Below are 13,288 nucleotides of genomic sequence, written 5' to 3'. Positions count from 1 at the left end.
TTTTACTTCAAAAGCATGCTGCTGCCATTTTCTCAGCACTGATGCGCATTTTGCCATTTATACAAATGCATGTGCCACAGTGCCAGGAGCTTTTAAAAGCCCTGGTGCTGTGGCACAAGCATGTGTACAACAAATGCTCCAATGCACTAATGGTAACTTTTAAATTAAATACAGGGGCACAGGTCAATGTAATATCATTATACCTTATTCAAAAAATGAAAACTAAACCTGTGTACTATAAGAGTAAGAAAGTGAAACTTAGAGCATAAAATGGGAACATAATTGGAACCAAGGGTGTTTGTGCACTGCATGAGAGACACAACGGTAGTATAGTAAAAGTTCAGTTTGTAACAGTCCCAAGAAAGCTAGTGCCAATTATTGGGTTGTGAACATATAAAACTCTAGGTTTGATTCAGAGAATGGATCCCACTGAAGGACTAGAAAGCAAGAAGATAGAAGAAGGATTTTATGATGTGTTTCAAGGCATAGGGAAACTGTCAAGTGAGTACAAGATAGAATTAAGAGAACAAAATACTCCCACCATAGAGACACCAAGAAAGGTTCACCTTGTGCTAAGAGAGAACTAAAAAAGGAATTAGAAAGATTAGTTAACATGGACGTAATAGAAAAAGTAAAGCAACCAACTGCTTAGGTTCATTCATGGGTCATAAGAGGGAAAAAAAACGGATCCTTGAGATTGTATCTGGATTCAAAGCAAATGAACAAGTACGTCAAAAGGGAGCATTCTCCCCTTCCCAGCAGGGAAGAGGTTTTTGGCAACATGGCAGAAGCTAAATATTTTTCTATTTTGATGCCTCTTCTTGTTTTTTGCAAGTTCCTGTAGAAAAGAATAGTACCTTCAATGTACCTTCAATACATCCTTCAGAGGGTATTGCTTTTATAGGCTCCCTTTTGGACTTTGTTCTGCATCTGAAGTATTTCACAGAAAGATGCAACAAATTTGTGAAGGTCTTGATGGAACTATTGATGATAATGTATTAATTTGGGGAAATACTATGGAAGAACCTGACTTGAGGCTAAGAAAGGTACTATAAAAGAGCCCATGATGGTCATGGAGGAGCCTGTAGCTCCTTGATATCAAGTGGGTTTATTCATGCATGTAGAAAAAATTATGTATTAGTGCTGGATTATAATCCTCAGTATCCTGAAATTGCATTGTTCAAAAGCACAACAGCAAACTATGTCATAACTCACATCAAATCAATTTTTGTTCGACATGGGATTTCACAATTGTGAGAATAGACAACGGCCCTCAGTTCAACTGTCTTGATTTTAAAGAGTTTGCAAACAAACATAAATTCCATCACAACAGTTCAAGTCCGAAATACCCACTATCCAATGGTCTGGTGGAAAATGGAGTATAAATAGTAAAGAAATTGTGGAGAGAAGTTACAGATTCATACACCGATGGTGAGCTGTCACTTAAATTATGAAACATGGATTATCCCCAGCGGAAATGCTGTTTAAAAGGAAACTCAAAACCAGGATGCCCAATCTTGTGGACAATACTCATCAGAATGAAAAAAAACCCCATAACATTAAAAAAAAATCAGCGAACTCAAACAAAAACGGTACTATGACAGGAGTTTCAGGGAGTTACCACAACTTCACAACAAAAATATGGAGCTTATTTCAGATGTATGAATGTGGAAACAAAAAGCACAAGTTTCCCATCAAGTACCGCCCAGATCCTATAAAATTGTTGCACCAGAAGGACAGGTGTTAAGAAGGAAGAGATGACATTTGCAGCTCATAAAAGGGAGAAAAGAAGCAGCATCACAAGATTTTCCAAAGGAAACAGAGCTAACATCAAAGCAGCAAGAAATGACAGAGGAGACTGAAAATGACACAGAAGTAGAGACATCTGAACAAAGAAACCAAACAAGAACTGAGGATATCCTTTGAGAATGCAGATAAACTGAGATCACTTGGAGCTAAAAAGCCAACACAAAGACTAACAGAGACCTGTTCAAACGTGCTTTAACAATGGGTTGAAGTAAACATGTAAAGGGGGAAGATATGTGGATACCTTTAAGAGTGTTAGGTATACATTGTTACATTGGCCTGGGGATTGCAGGAAGGAACAGCAGATCAGTAAGCTAAGAAGGCTCTCTGAATAAACAAGCTTTATTATTTTATTAAGTTAACTCCTTGGTCTTTTGAGAATAACACAGCTGCTGGTGAGTAAAACATGGTAGGAATGAAGCTCAGGATGGTTTTGTTAAAGAGAAACCTGAGGGCAGAGGGGGTGGGACCTGATTCTGCTTCTCTGTCCTTCACTTAATGGCCAAGGTATCAGGCTGATCATGGTAGGATTATAAACTATACCCATTTCAAAGCCTTTGTGACTGCACAGCAATAAAGAATGAGGGTGAGAAATGATGGGATTTGTTAGCTAGTGAGGTGGGAATTAGAAACTTCTTCTGCGCGGGTTAATACCAGTAACATCAAAGGCCAGTCTGAACCTACCCCAGTTCCAGCTTACTGATTCCTCCAGCACTCTGGAGGCCAACCATTTTGATTGGCAGGCCACAAATTAGCACTGCATGCTCCATGGGCAACTGGTGCCTCCTGAGTCAGGGGAGGCATGTGCCACCCCCACAGTCGCCAGTCAGTGACTGGGGCAAGGGGTCCCCACACCAATCTTGCAGACCTGGGGTGGGGGGGCAGGTCCTACCACGGCTGATCTTGGCAACTGTGGGGGGAGAGGTCCCCTCGCAGCTGATCACACCAACCCAGAAGTGTGAGTGGGGCACCTGGAAATGCCAGCGGCACTTCTGGCACCCCCACTCCCTGTCCGGTGCTTGAAGGGGGGCACCAGTGTTCCTGCCCGCCCTCCCCCTGCCCATTGCCTAAGTGGGGAGCACTGGCTGTCAGGGGGTGCACACTGCTCTGGTCACTACTGGCATTCTCCGTAAGTACCATTCTGAATCCGTTTCCCCTGCCCTATCTGCGCTCAGTTCCCTGCCCTGTGTTCTCTGCCCCATCTGATGCTCTCTCTGCTCTCTGCCCTATCTGCCACTGCTAGTGCCCTCCCTGATCGACTTTATGCCCATACAGAAGCTGCCTGTACCACAAATTGCAGGTTGGCTACCTCTGTTGGCCACCTACCAGCAGGACAAAGGAGTGATGTATTTTGCATCATGTCTAGCTAGTTTTGATCCTCTAGCCTGAATGTCCAGATACCATTTACAGCAAGGTTTACAGGGGGCAGACTTTAGTACAAGTCCACAGCATTCACATCTTTGAGGCAGTAACAAAACAACTTAATTGCTCTGCCACCACACTTCAGAACTTCCAGTTATGTAGGTATGGAAAACACCATTGCTTTGTTAATCAAATACAATTCTGAAAAATGTTTTCCATGTTGTGCCTTCAAAAATAAAACAATCATAAGCAGAAACATCCAGTGTAAAACAATGTTAATCTGATCATGGTTACTACTATGGTCTTATTTATTTAGCATTGTTGGAGGTGACTGAATACTGCAGTAATAGTGCTGGCTGCTCAGTTGTGCCATCTTTGTTAACCACAAACATTTCCTATAACAGGTTTGCTCTTGTAACAACCCTTGATATAAGGCACTGAGTGGGGGGAAAAGAACTGGAACTTTCAGCAGTCAGAACTTGATTCTACACGATAGTTGGTATTCTGGCCTCTATCCAGCACTTAATAGCATGCAGGTGAGCAGTTTCATTTAAGTTCAGTGGCACCTTTCATATATGCTTTAAGTTGTGCAGGCAAGGTTCTTTGAGTTGTGCACACACTTAGTTAGTCTTTACATGAACTCCGAGGGTGGAGAAAAGCTGCTTTAATTAGAGCAGCTCTGAGAGCCACTCTAATTAAAGCACCCACAGCATCTCATGCATTCAGTACACACTTCAAAATGTTGGCAGGGGTGCTTTAGCTAAAGTTTGTTCAACCAGCTTTAGTTAAAGGACCCCTGCTGCCATTTGGAAGCATGGGGATGCTGAATACGTGAGACATAGAGGCTATTGGAGCATGATAATTAGCATGCTCCAAGAAACTTGATTAATCAAGTCTGCTCCAATGCACTGTAATTACAGCACATCAGAGCAGCATTTCTGCACATCTGTAGGTGCCCTTAAATTCTTTGCTGGATAAGGGACTGAGTCTGCAACACACATGCCTGTACCTTTGGAGCTAAATCATTAACTGCATTAGACAGGGGCAGTTATAGACTCTTATCCTCTGTCATGGCTAACTACAGACAGTCAAAAAGCCCAAGGCTGAATCAGTTCAATCTTTGCAGGTGTGTCTAAGCTGCACAGATTGAACCGATAAGCAAGTGAGCAGACATTCACTTTTGATTCTAGAAACGTAGCCATATGAGTGCAATGGCCTAGGCCAGAAGCTGAGGGATGATTCTCCCTGCTCGTCTGGAGCACACAGCTTGGGCCAAGCCTAGCCCTCCCACTCTGCAAAGGATGGGGGTTTGTGGGGGAGATGTAAAGCATCCTGGGATGCTGGGGGACTGTGAGTTAACTTGAATCTGGAGGGGATCTGGGACAGAAGTTCAATAAACGAATTTAACTTAAATCAGTTAAGTCTGATACCGCATCCATCCAAGTTTATCTTAAATTGCTTTCAAAATTACTGAAACCAGTTTATGTGCATCAAATGTCTGCTGTGTTACAGATCTGAACTGGTTGCTGATCACTTATACCAGTTAATGTGTAATTTCTGTCCCTATAGGGAGGCCTGATGCACCTAACCAAAGTAAAATCACATGACTTCCCACACAAATATCTCAGAAATACCTGGTCATCTGAGCAATACTGCATTCACATGAAATCAAAAGGTAAGTATGATTACTTGAAATCAAAAGGTAACTAAGGATTTTTAAATTATTTAATATTCCTCAGTCTCCTGTTCAAGAAACAGCAGTCATCCAGCTAGGTGTCAGAAACATGTTCCTAAGGGGAGCAGTTGCATATCTCCAAGGATCCTGGTTTTCTATGTTTAAAAAATCCAAAATTCTCTGATAAAAGCTCCAAATCTACATTTTTCCATGATTAAAGTGAAATTTACACACACATACACAGTATATCAGTTGAACACACACACACACACACACACACACAGAGTATATCAGTTGAACACAATGTTTTATTGATATACTTACAATTTTAAAGCAATTTAGAAGCCAACCAGTGCCTCAATCATTATAATAAAATACATTCTAAATACTATATATTTTGGCATTTGATTTTGGTTTATCATGGAAAATCAGAGCTCCCTGCAAGCAGCTGCTGGGGCTGCTCCTACAACTCTGCCTGCCTGTATTGCCAACTGCATATGTGTCCATAGGCACATGCATGTGGCACCCTCTGCCCCAGAGACCCGGATTTTTTCCCCCTTTACCTCCCTGCTCCCTTCCTCCCTTTCTATAAATAAAATCCACGAACATTAAATTTGGGAGGGCGAGTGCCCTCTGTGCCTTACCCTCAATGTGTCATTACTGCCCAGCAGGACACACAGCACCAGCACCAGCAGCACCTGCATGGAACGCAGCCTACTGCACCCCATGCCCACCTCTCCCTGCCACAGCCTCTCTGCTCCCAGGTGCCTGCGCTGCCACCCTAAGCCCTGTGCCCAAAAGTGAAAGGAACTTGGAAGGCACTTCCCAAGCCTCAGCCCCAGGCCCAAGGAGGAGGACAGCCTGGCCCTGCCTCTGGCTGATCACCCCCGATCCACCTCCCCCCAGCTCCAAACAGCAAATTGCAGGCTGGAACTCTGCCAGCCTGAAAAGAGAAACTTTAATTTTCCCACTTCAAAGGGGAAAATCTGGGGTTTTCTCCTTTAAAGAAGGAAAGGGAGAAAAGAAATGGAGGAAAAGTAAAAAAAGAAATAAAGAAATACAAGAGGCAAGGATTTTTGTGGGTAATATCTTTTATTGGACCAACTGTGTGATTTGGGTAAACTTAGACACAGTTCCAAATGTATCACATAACATTCGAAGTCTGTGTTTTTCTCTTTTAAAGGGGAAAATCCAGGTTTTTCCACAGGAATCAGAAAACCTGGATCTCTGCATGATTGGGATAGACTTATAGACATACTTCCAAATGCATCACATTTTATTCAATATATGCCAGAATAGAGAATACTCAGTAAACTTTAATTTGTTCTTGTACTGCATTTGAAAGTACATCTAAGTCTATCCCAACATGCAGCTGGCCCAGTAAAAGATATCACCCACAAAACTCCATATTTCCTGGATCATCATGGCTACAACATCATTCAAATGTAACAAAGGAATAACTGACTCTACAGTAACTCTTAGGTTGTTGGAGAGGTTACAGTGTGGTTATAATGACAAAGTGTTACTTTTCCTTATCTGTAATATTAAAATCATAGGATTACAAAGAAGTGTAAAAGATTTACAAAGGAGTTAATGACCCCAAAAAGTTTAAGAGCCACTGTGATAGAGAGAATGATATATAGCAGGGGTGGGCAAAATGCGGCCCAGGGGCCAGATGCGGCCTGTCAGGCCATTTTATCTGGCCTGCAGCGCCCCTAAAAAATTTGGAAAATTACTATTAATCTGCCCTGGGCTGCCTGTCATGTGGCCCTCAGTGGCTTGCTGAAACTCTGTAAGCGGCCCTCTACCCAAAATAATTGTCCGCCCCTGCCTAGACTAGTGCAGAAGTTCCCAACCCCTGGGCCATGGCCCAGTACCGCCACGAAGGGCTGGCTGTCAGTCCACAGGGGGGTTGGCTGCCAGACCAGAATTCCAGAAGTGACTGGCATACTGTGGAGCGGCAGCCAATTTGGCTGCTGCTTCACAGTATGCTGGTCACTTCTGGACTACAGTTTGCTGGTCTGCAGTTTGCTGGTCTGCGATCACTTCTGGCCTGTGGACTGGTCGGCGGTCACTTCCGGTCCATGGTCACTTCTGATCTGAGGTTTAAAAAAGGTTGGGAACCACTAGACTAGTGCAAAGGCTCTTAAACCTCTATAGAGTCTAAATTAAACAAGTGGCTAAAGCACAATAATTCAAATAAACTTGTGAGCCAGCAATCTTAGCAGATCTTTCAGAGGGAGTGCTCTGTTCTTTCAAGTTGGCTTCTACTCCATCTGATATTCACAAAAGTGTCAGGAAGCTCTGCCTATCCTGTCTGCATAACTAGAGACTATTCATACACTGCTGTGTTTTCCATATGTAAAGAATGCCTATGTACTTTCAGTCTAAAGAACCTCTATTTTAGATTAAGCAACAAGATGCTGAAAGGGAGAGTATATTGTATATGCCTCCTCTCTTATAAGCTGCATTTGAACTGAACATAAAATGACAGTTGTTTCAGGCAAAGATTTACAGCTGTACTACACAAAAAACCTAAATCCCAACAACTCACAAAACCCGTTTCTTTGCATTCTTGAATGCTTGTCAGACTGACACACTATGGCTTTTACCTTTGAGGAATTTATAGAAAAAGTACTTCAGGACAGTGGTAACAAAGTTTCTCAGCAATTCCTATATTAATTTGTGTCCCCCCACTGATACTTTATTATTTATGTCTATCAAGAAATTAAGCATCCCTTTGAAGGCTATTTGATTTTTTTCTGGCAAACTCTCCCCAGGTCTACAAGATTTATACTTTCAATAGGTTTGTGTTGCAGGACTAAGGGCCCCGGGGTAGCCATGACACCCCCTGGTGGCCACACAGCCCCCTGCTCCACTCTGGCTCCTCAGGGTATCCTCCCTTTCTGACCTTCCCTTGAGTATAGGGAGGTTGCCACCAGGTCCCAAAGTGAGCCCCAAGTCCTCAACTAGCCAGTCTCAGTCTAGCCCCTCCCTCTAGTGCACCAAACTGTATCCCGTTGGTCCTGTCAGCACTGCCAGGCACCAGCTGCCTTATGGGCACTATTTGTGGCCTCCATACTCCCCCGTAGCCATGCTCATGCCTCACAGGTATTATTCCATGTCTATTTTAGAGGGGACCCCTGGCTCCAACACAACGTTTGGCCCTCAGGCCCTGAACTTTTGTCTTGGCCTCAGCCTTCCCGGCCTTGGCTCTTTTATTCCTGTCTAATTCACCCTGGACCCTATCTTGTGCACTCTGGGCCAGCCCTCACATTGCCTTACCCCCAGGCCAGGCTACTCTCACTGCCTCAGGTCTTGGCTCCCCGGGTCCCTGACTCCCAGGCTGAGCTGTCTGCCACAAAGTGCCCTATCAGGCCTCCACACATCCCCTGTAGCTACAGTCCGATCCCCCAGTATCTAACTTAACTGCCCCACAAATACAAGCCTCTGCTTCCAAACTCAAAGTCACCCTCGCTTGAGGCCACTGTCACCCTGCAAGCTGTACCGTCCTTGCAGCTTTTACCTCCCAGTTCTCCTGGGTGACTTGGGGGCCTGTCAGGTTGTCTCCTGCAGCCCCTCTCTTAGGAGAGCTACTCCTTGCAGCATGCAGGGCCAGACTGCCCACCTTGCTCCAAACACTGGGCTTATATGCTTCTAAGCACTGCCCCTTCCAGTCAGGTGTCTCCTCAGCTACCTACAGGAGTTTCCCCTTTGCTGAATGTCCAGACCGCCCTCTGCTGCAACCCTGCACAGTGAGCTGAGCCTGCTGCACTTCTCCTTCAAGTGACAGGAGCCTGTCACAGCATGTTACTTGGCATTTGAGAATTAAACATATCCTGAAGACTCTTCATAATCTGTCTAGTCATCTTATAAATAAGAACAGTTTTTGTAAGTTCAATTATTTTATAAATAAGAGTAAACCAACCTCCAAATAACCTATAATGCAGTATTTCTGAGGGCCATTCATTCCACAGGTTGATGAGGCTGTTAGTTGTTCACTCCGACCCACTAAGAGATCTCCAATCACTGGATGACAGGAACCACTATTGCAGTCATCCTGTGCGTACAGGAGACTTATCAGTACTGAATCCAAAAGAAGATGAAAGACAGCTGTAATGCAGCTATATTCTTTGGAGAAAACTAGTTATATTCTAACATCAGCTAAAAACTAAATTGTCCTTGGTCTGCCCTTTTAAAAAATTTTTTGGTAAGCTTTAGAAGACCCGCTGTCATGAAATTCACCTGCTTCATATCATTACAAAAAACAGTAAGTAACACCTTGCATATCGGTATTAAAATTTTGATCATCAGTATTTTACTATGCAATAAATACACCAATCTGCCGAGCAAAAATAATTTATTATGCTTTGTAGCCTGATATAAGAAGCGTTGCTGCATCATTGTGCAGAGCATTAAAAGACTTATTTTACAAAGGGCCAGATTCTGATCTTATTTCCACTAATATACATTTCGAGCAATTCTGCTGAGTTCAGTGGAAGTACTCCAGAATTATCCTGGTGTTACTGAGGTTGGAAACTAAGTCAGTGATTCAATTTGAACTGAATAACAAGCCAGTTTCCATACAGTACATTTTCCATAATGAGAAAATTCAGGAACAAGGAATAATTTGAGAATCAGGTAAAATTTACAAAGGCTTATGAATAGCTTTGCCTGAAATGACTGTCAATATTTTTCTCCAGTTACATTAAAGTTACACGGTTTTGCTCTTTTCGACAAGTTCTGTCCTGAAATATTGAACAGGAATGGCAGCCTTCAAAGTTTCATCTATATAACACTGTTTGGCTCAACTTGTTCTGATAAAAAGTATGCTTTGAAAAAAAGAGGCTGAGAGGCATAGGACTCTTCAGCCTGGAGAAGCGAAGGCTCCGGGGTGACTTCATGGCAACCAGCCTATAAGTACGTAAGGGGTGTGCATCAGGAACTGGAAGAACATCTGTTCACCAGGGCACCCCAAAGGAAGACAAGGTCCAGCAGTCACAAACTGCTGGAAGACCATTTTAGACTGGATATAAGGAAAAACTTCTTTACTGTCCAAGTCTCCAGGGTCTGGAATAGACTCCCCCCAGAAGTGGTGCAAACACCTACTCTGGATACCTTTAAGAAACACTTGGATGCTTATCTTGCTGGGGTGTTCTGATCCTAGCTGACCTCCTACCCCTTGGGCAAGAGGTTGGACGTGATGATCTCGTGAGGTCCCTTCCAGCCCTAATGTCTATGAATCTAGAAATCAGAACACTAGGAATTTAAGGAAAACTAGAAAAATTATTCATATAATTTTAGAAGCAACTCAACAGTGTCAATGAAAAGTGTCTGAAGGTAGTGCTGAAGCTGTTAGGTTTCAGGATGTACTTCAACAAAGCAGCAATCTTTTCAGAAGTCAAGTAACAGAGGAGTTTGCTTATTCTACTTCACTTTTCTCCCCAAGTTCACACTATCAGTTGCTGACAGATATGGATTGCCTGTTTTACAGCCTGATCCAAAGCTAGTGAATATAGAGGGAAGCTGTTCTTTGACTTCAATAGGTTTTGGATCAGGATTCACACTCTTTTGAATGGACATTCTGGAATAAGAGATCTCTGTAAATCAGGGCTGTCTAGCTAGTGGCCCATGGGCTGCATCTAGCCCACAAGGTCTCCAAACTGTCCCTCCCTCCTCTGGTGTCTGCTTCCTGCCCCCAGTCTTGGGAACAGGACAGGGATGGGTGGTCAGAGGGCTCTGCGCATGCAGCAAGGGGAGATCTGGGCTGCTCGCATGGTAAGAAAGTGGCTGGTTTGTCTGCACTTAGCATGTGGTCTGGAGGAAGACTACTACTTGTACTGCCTGCATAGCAGGCAGCCGCATAGGGGAGCCGGTCTGCCCACACTGCTTGCACAGCACAGCAGGGCCAGGATGCCCAAGCTGTCTGTATAGCAGGGAGGAACTCAAGAGTAGGGGAGTGTCACCTGCATGGTAGATGGCCTTAGGCTAGGTACAGACTATCCAAGAGTCCAAGGTGGAGTCAATCTAAGTTACACAGTTTTCTGTAAACAGCATAGTTTAGACCAAAAGCAAACAGAACACACATTTGCCTTTTGGTGGCAGTGGGGCAAATCTTAGACCAAGTTCTGCCATTTTTTAAATCAGTCTGTGTGCCAATCTTCTGTTCTATTACAGGTATAGACCAGTTTCCATCACTGGTAGAAGAGTGATGTCTGTACCTGGCCTTGGGGTGTGTAGCCTATTCGGTATGGCTCCCAGCTGCCCAGAAGTAAGATATGCCTGCTATGGAGTGATGTACCTGAGTGTATGATGCTAATGAAAAGGAATGTATTTCAGTGGAATTCAATAACCATTTGAAATAGTTTGTATATGAAATAACATAATGAAAGGCTGGGAAAACATAAATTACATAATAGTATGAAAAAAGATTTAGCCTAGACCCAGGTGAAGTCTGCACTTACCAAGCTTTAAAAAAATGATCAGCTCAAACAACATTCTTTTAGGTGAAAATCAAACTAATTTTATGTCTGCAAGAGAAGAAGAAAATTAGCATGGCATTTAACATCTTATCAAGACACTCTCAAGTTTACATGGTGTTTAGAGCTGCCTTACGTTAATCAATACAACCAGAATAAAAATACAAACACTTAAAAATACAGGCGTAAGTTTCTTGCCTCATGTCTCATGTCACAACTTTCATTCCTGAAAACTATGAAAAGCAGAGGGATACCTCAGCTTCTTAAAGGTCTATGAAAGGTTATTCTCATGTCATTGAAAATGAAAAAGGGCTATAAGCAAAAATACAATGTTATCATTTAGCTATAACCCATCTGATCCTGAACAGCTCAGGTACAGTGTAGCAGCTGTCTGACACCCATGCTTTTAGCAAAAATAACTGTATCAGTGGGGAAGTTTAATGGAGAAAATAGTTAATGACACTAGGCCAGATTTTTGCATCATGTAGACAGGTCTGTGGGAGGCGAAGCCACAGTGGAAAGCCCAGGTTAGTTTTTCTTGTGGGATTTTCCCTGTATCCTTCCTATCAAGGAAAGGGTTAGCAACCTCCATGGGAGAAAAGGTAAGGATTAAAAACCCCATGGATTTTGGGCAAAACAAAGGATAGCTACCACACTGAAGAAACCCACTACTTGCCTGCCATCCCATTAGCCCTCAAAGAAGCCATGGTGTCCTTGGTTAATTGTCTTTGTACCCCTCATATCCCCTCCCAAGCTAAGGGAAAACAGTCACAAGAAGATGCATTAATGCTGCTTGTAGCATTAATTTCTGCAGGGTCACAGAGGAAACATGTGGCAGACAACTCCATCATTGCTTCTAACTCTGCAGAGCCCTTGCCATTTGAAGTGGGATGCCAGGGTATCACATGCATTTTAGTAGAATTACTCACATGAGTAAAACCATTCAGTTATTTAAGCTTTTGCAGGCCTGGACCCTATATAGGCATCATAATCTCAATAATTATAGAGATAGTTCAGCTATAATAATCGGAAAACCTGTAAAAGGGCAACCAACCTTCTACAGCAATATCTTGTTGTTTTGGTTTCCCCTACTTTACATCAACTTAACGAGTATGCAAAATTGAATAACATATGTGCAGTTGTATTTTTTGCTGTCTAGTTAAAAATTCACAACAGACCCAATCCCCTGGGGCATAATTCATCAAACATTTCTATTAACCTGGACAGATCTAGATATGCTTTTAAATTATGCCCCTGTACTCTGATATTAGTAAGGTATGTATACCCATAGTAATAATTCTTTATCTAGGTAGCTAATCACTGCTATTTCTGACTAACAAACACCATGGTTTAATACTCACAATATTCACTAAAGTCTACCTTTGCTGCTGCATTGGTTTAACACAGAAAATAATGATCATCAAGGTGACATGCTGTAACTCGGTGAGTAGCAGGAAAGTTAAATGTCAGAAAAGGTCTTACCTGGGTTTAGAAAGACAAAGGTTTTCTAGAAGTGAGCGCAACAAAATGAAGGAAGCAGTAAAGACATACCTGCTAGTTTCAGTGAGGAAAAAATTCTTAGCCTGAGGCACTTGGGTGTAAAAGAAAATGAGAACTAGTATAAAACTTGCCAAAACAGTAATTTGTGAAGTCATTCTGCCTTGGTTTTTGGCACTAGTAAATGCATGCAACCAATACAGCTAGTGATAGCTATGATTATAGTAGAAAATAGTATAAATCATGAATTCATGATTCATAAATAGATGCCTTATGTGTTTTGAATTGTACCTTTGATCCAAGAGGGCAGCAGTATGTTTATGCTGGGCCGGCCCACCCTATCCTGTGAAACCTGTGGCTGCAGGGGGCCCTGCAGCCAAGGAGCCCCCTGGGTCCAGTCGCTGCCCCCCTCTTCCACTGCCACTGTACTGCCACTGACTTCACATCTGGCCACTTGCCCCCCTTCCCT

At 43.0% G+C, this 13,288-nt stretch overlaps 1 protein-coding gene across 1 annotated transcript in view; it reads right to left on the bottom strand.

Annotated features, from left to right (window-relative positions):
- The window catches only part of LAMB4 (laminin subunit beta 4), a 92,388-nt gene extending 79,521 nt beyond the window's left edge, over positions 1-12,867 (bottom strand). Inside the window, exons 1-3 of the mRNA XM_019543542.1 lie at positions 12,805-12,867; positions 11,308-11,373; positions 8,772-8,929 (exon numbers count right to left, since the gene is read on the bottom strand). Of these exons, the coding sequence (XP_019399087.1) occupies positions 8,772-8,929; positions 11,308-11,341 (192 nt within the window). The 5' untranslated portion in view covers positions 11,342-11,373; positions 12,805-12,867. The remainder of the gene's footprint in view (positions 1-8,771; positions 8,930-11,307; positions 11,374-12,804) is intronic.
- Between the last annotated feature and the right edge of the window lie 421 nt (positions 12,868-13,288).

This window comes from Crocodylus porosus, unplaced genomic scaffold (genome assembly GCF_001723895.1).
Source record: "Crocodylus porosus isolate Cpor-Errol unplaced genomic scaffold, CroPor_comp1, whole genome shotgun sequence".
NCBI lineage: Eukaryota > Metazoa > Chordata > Crocodylia > Crocodylidae > Crocodylus > Crocodylus porosus.
The sequence above is the reverse complement of the archived record's forward strand: the minus strand, read 5'-3'. Positions and strand labels throughout refer to the sequence as shown.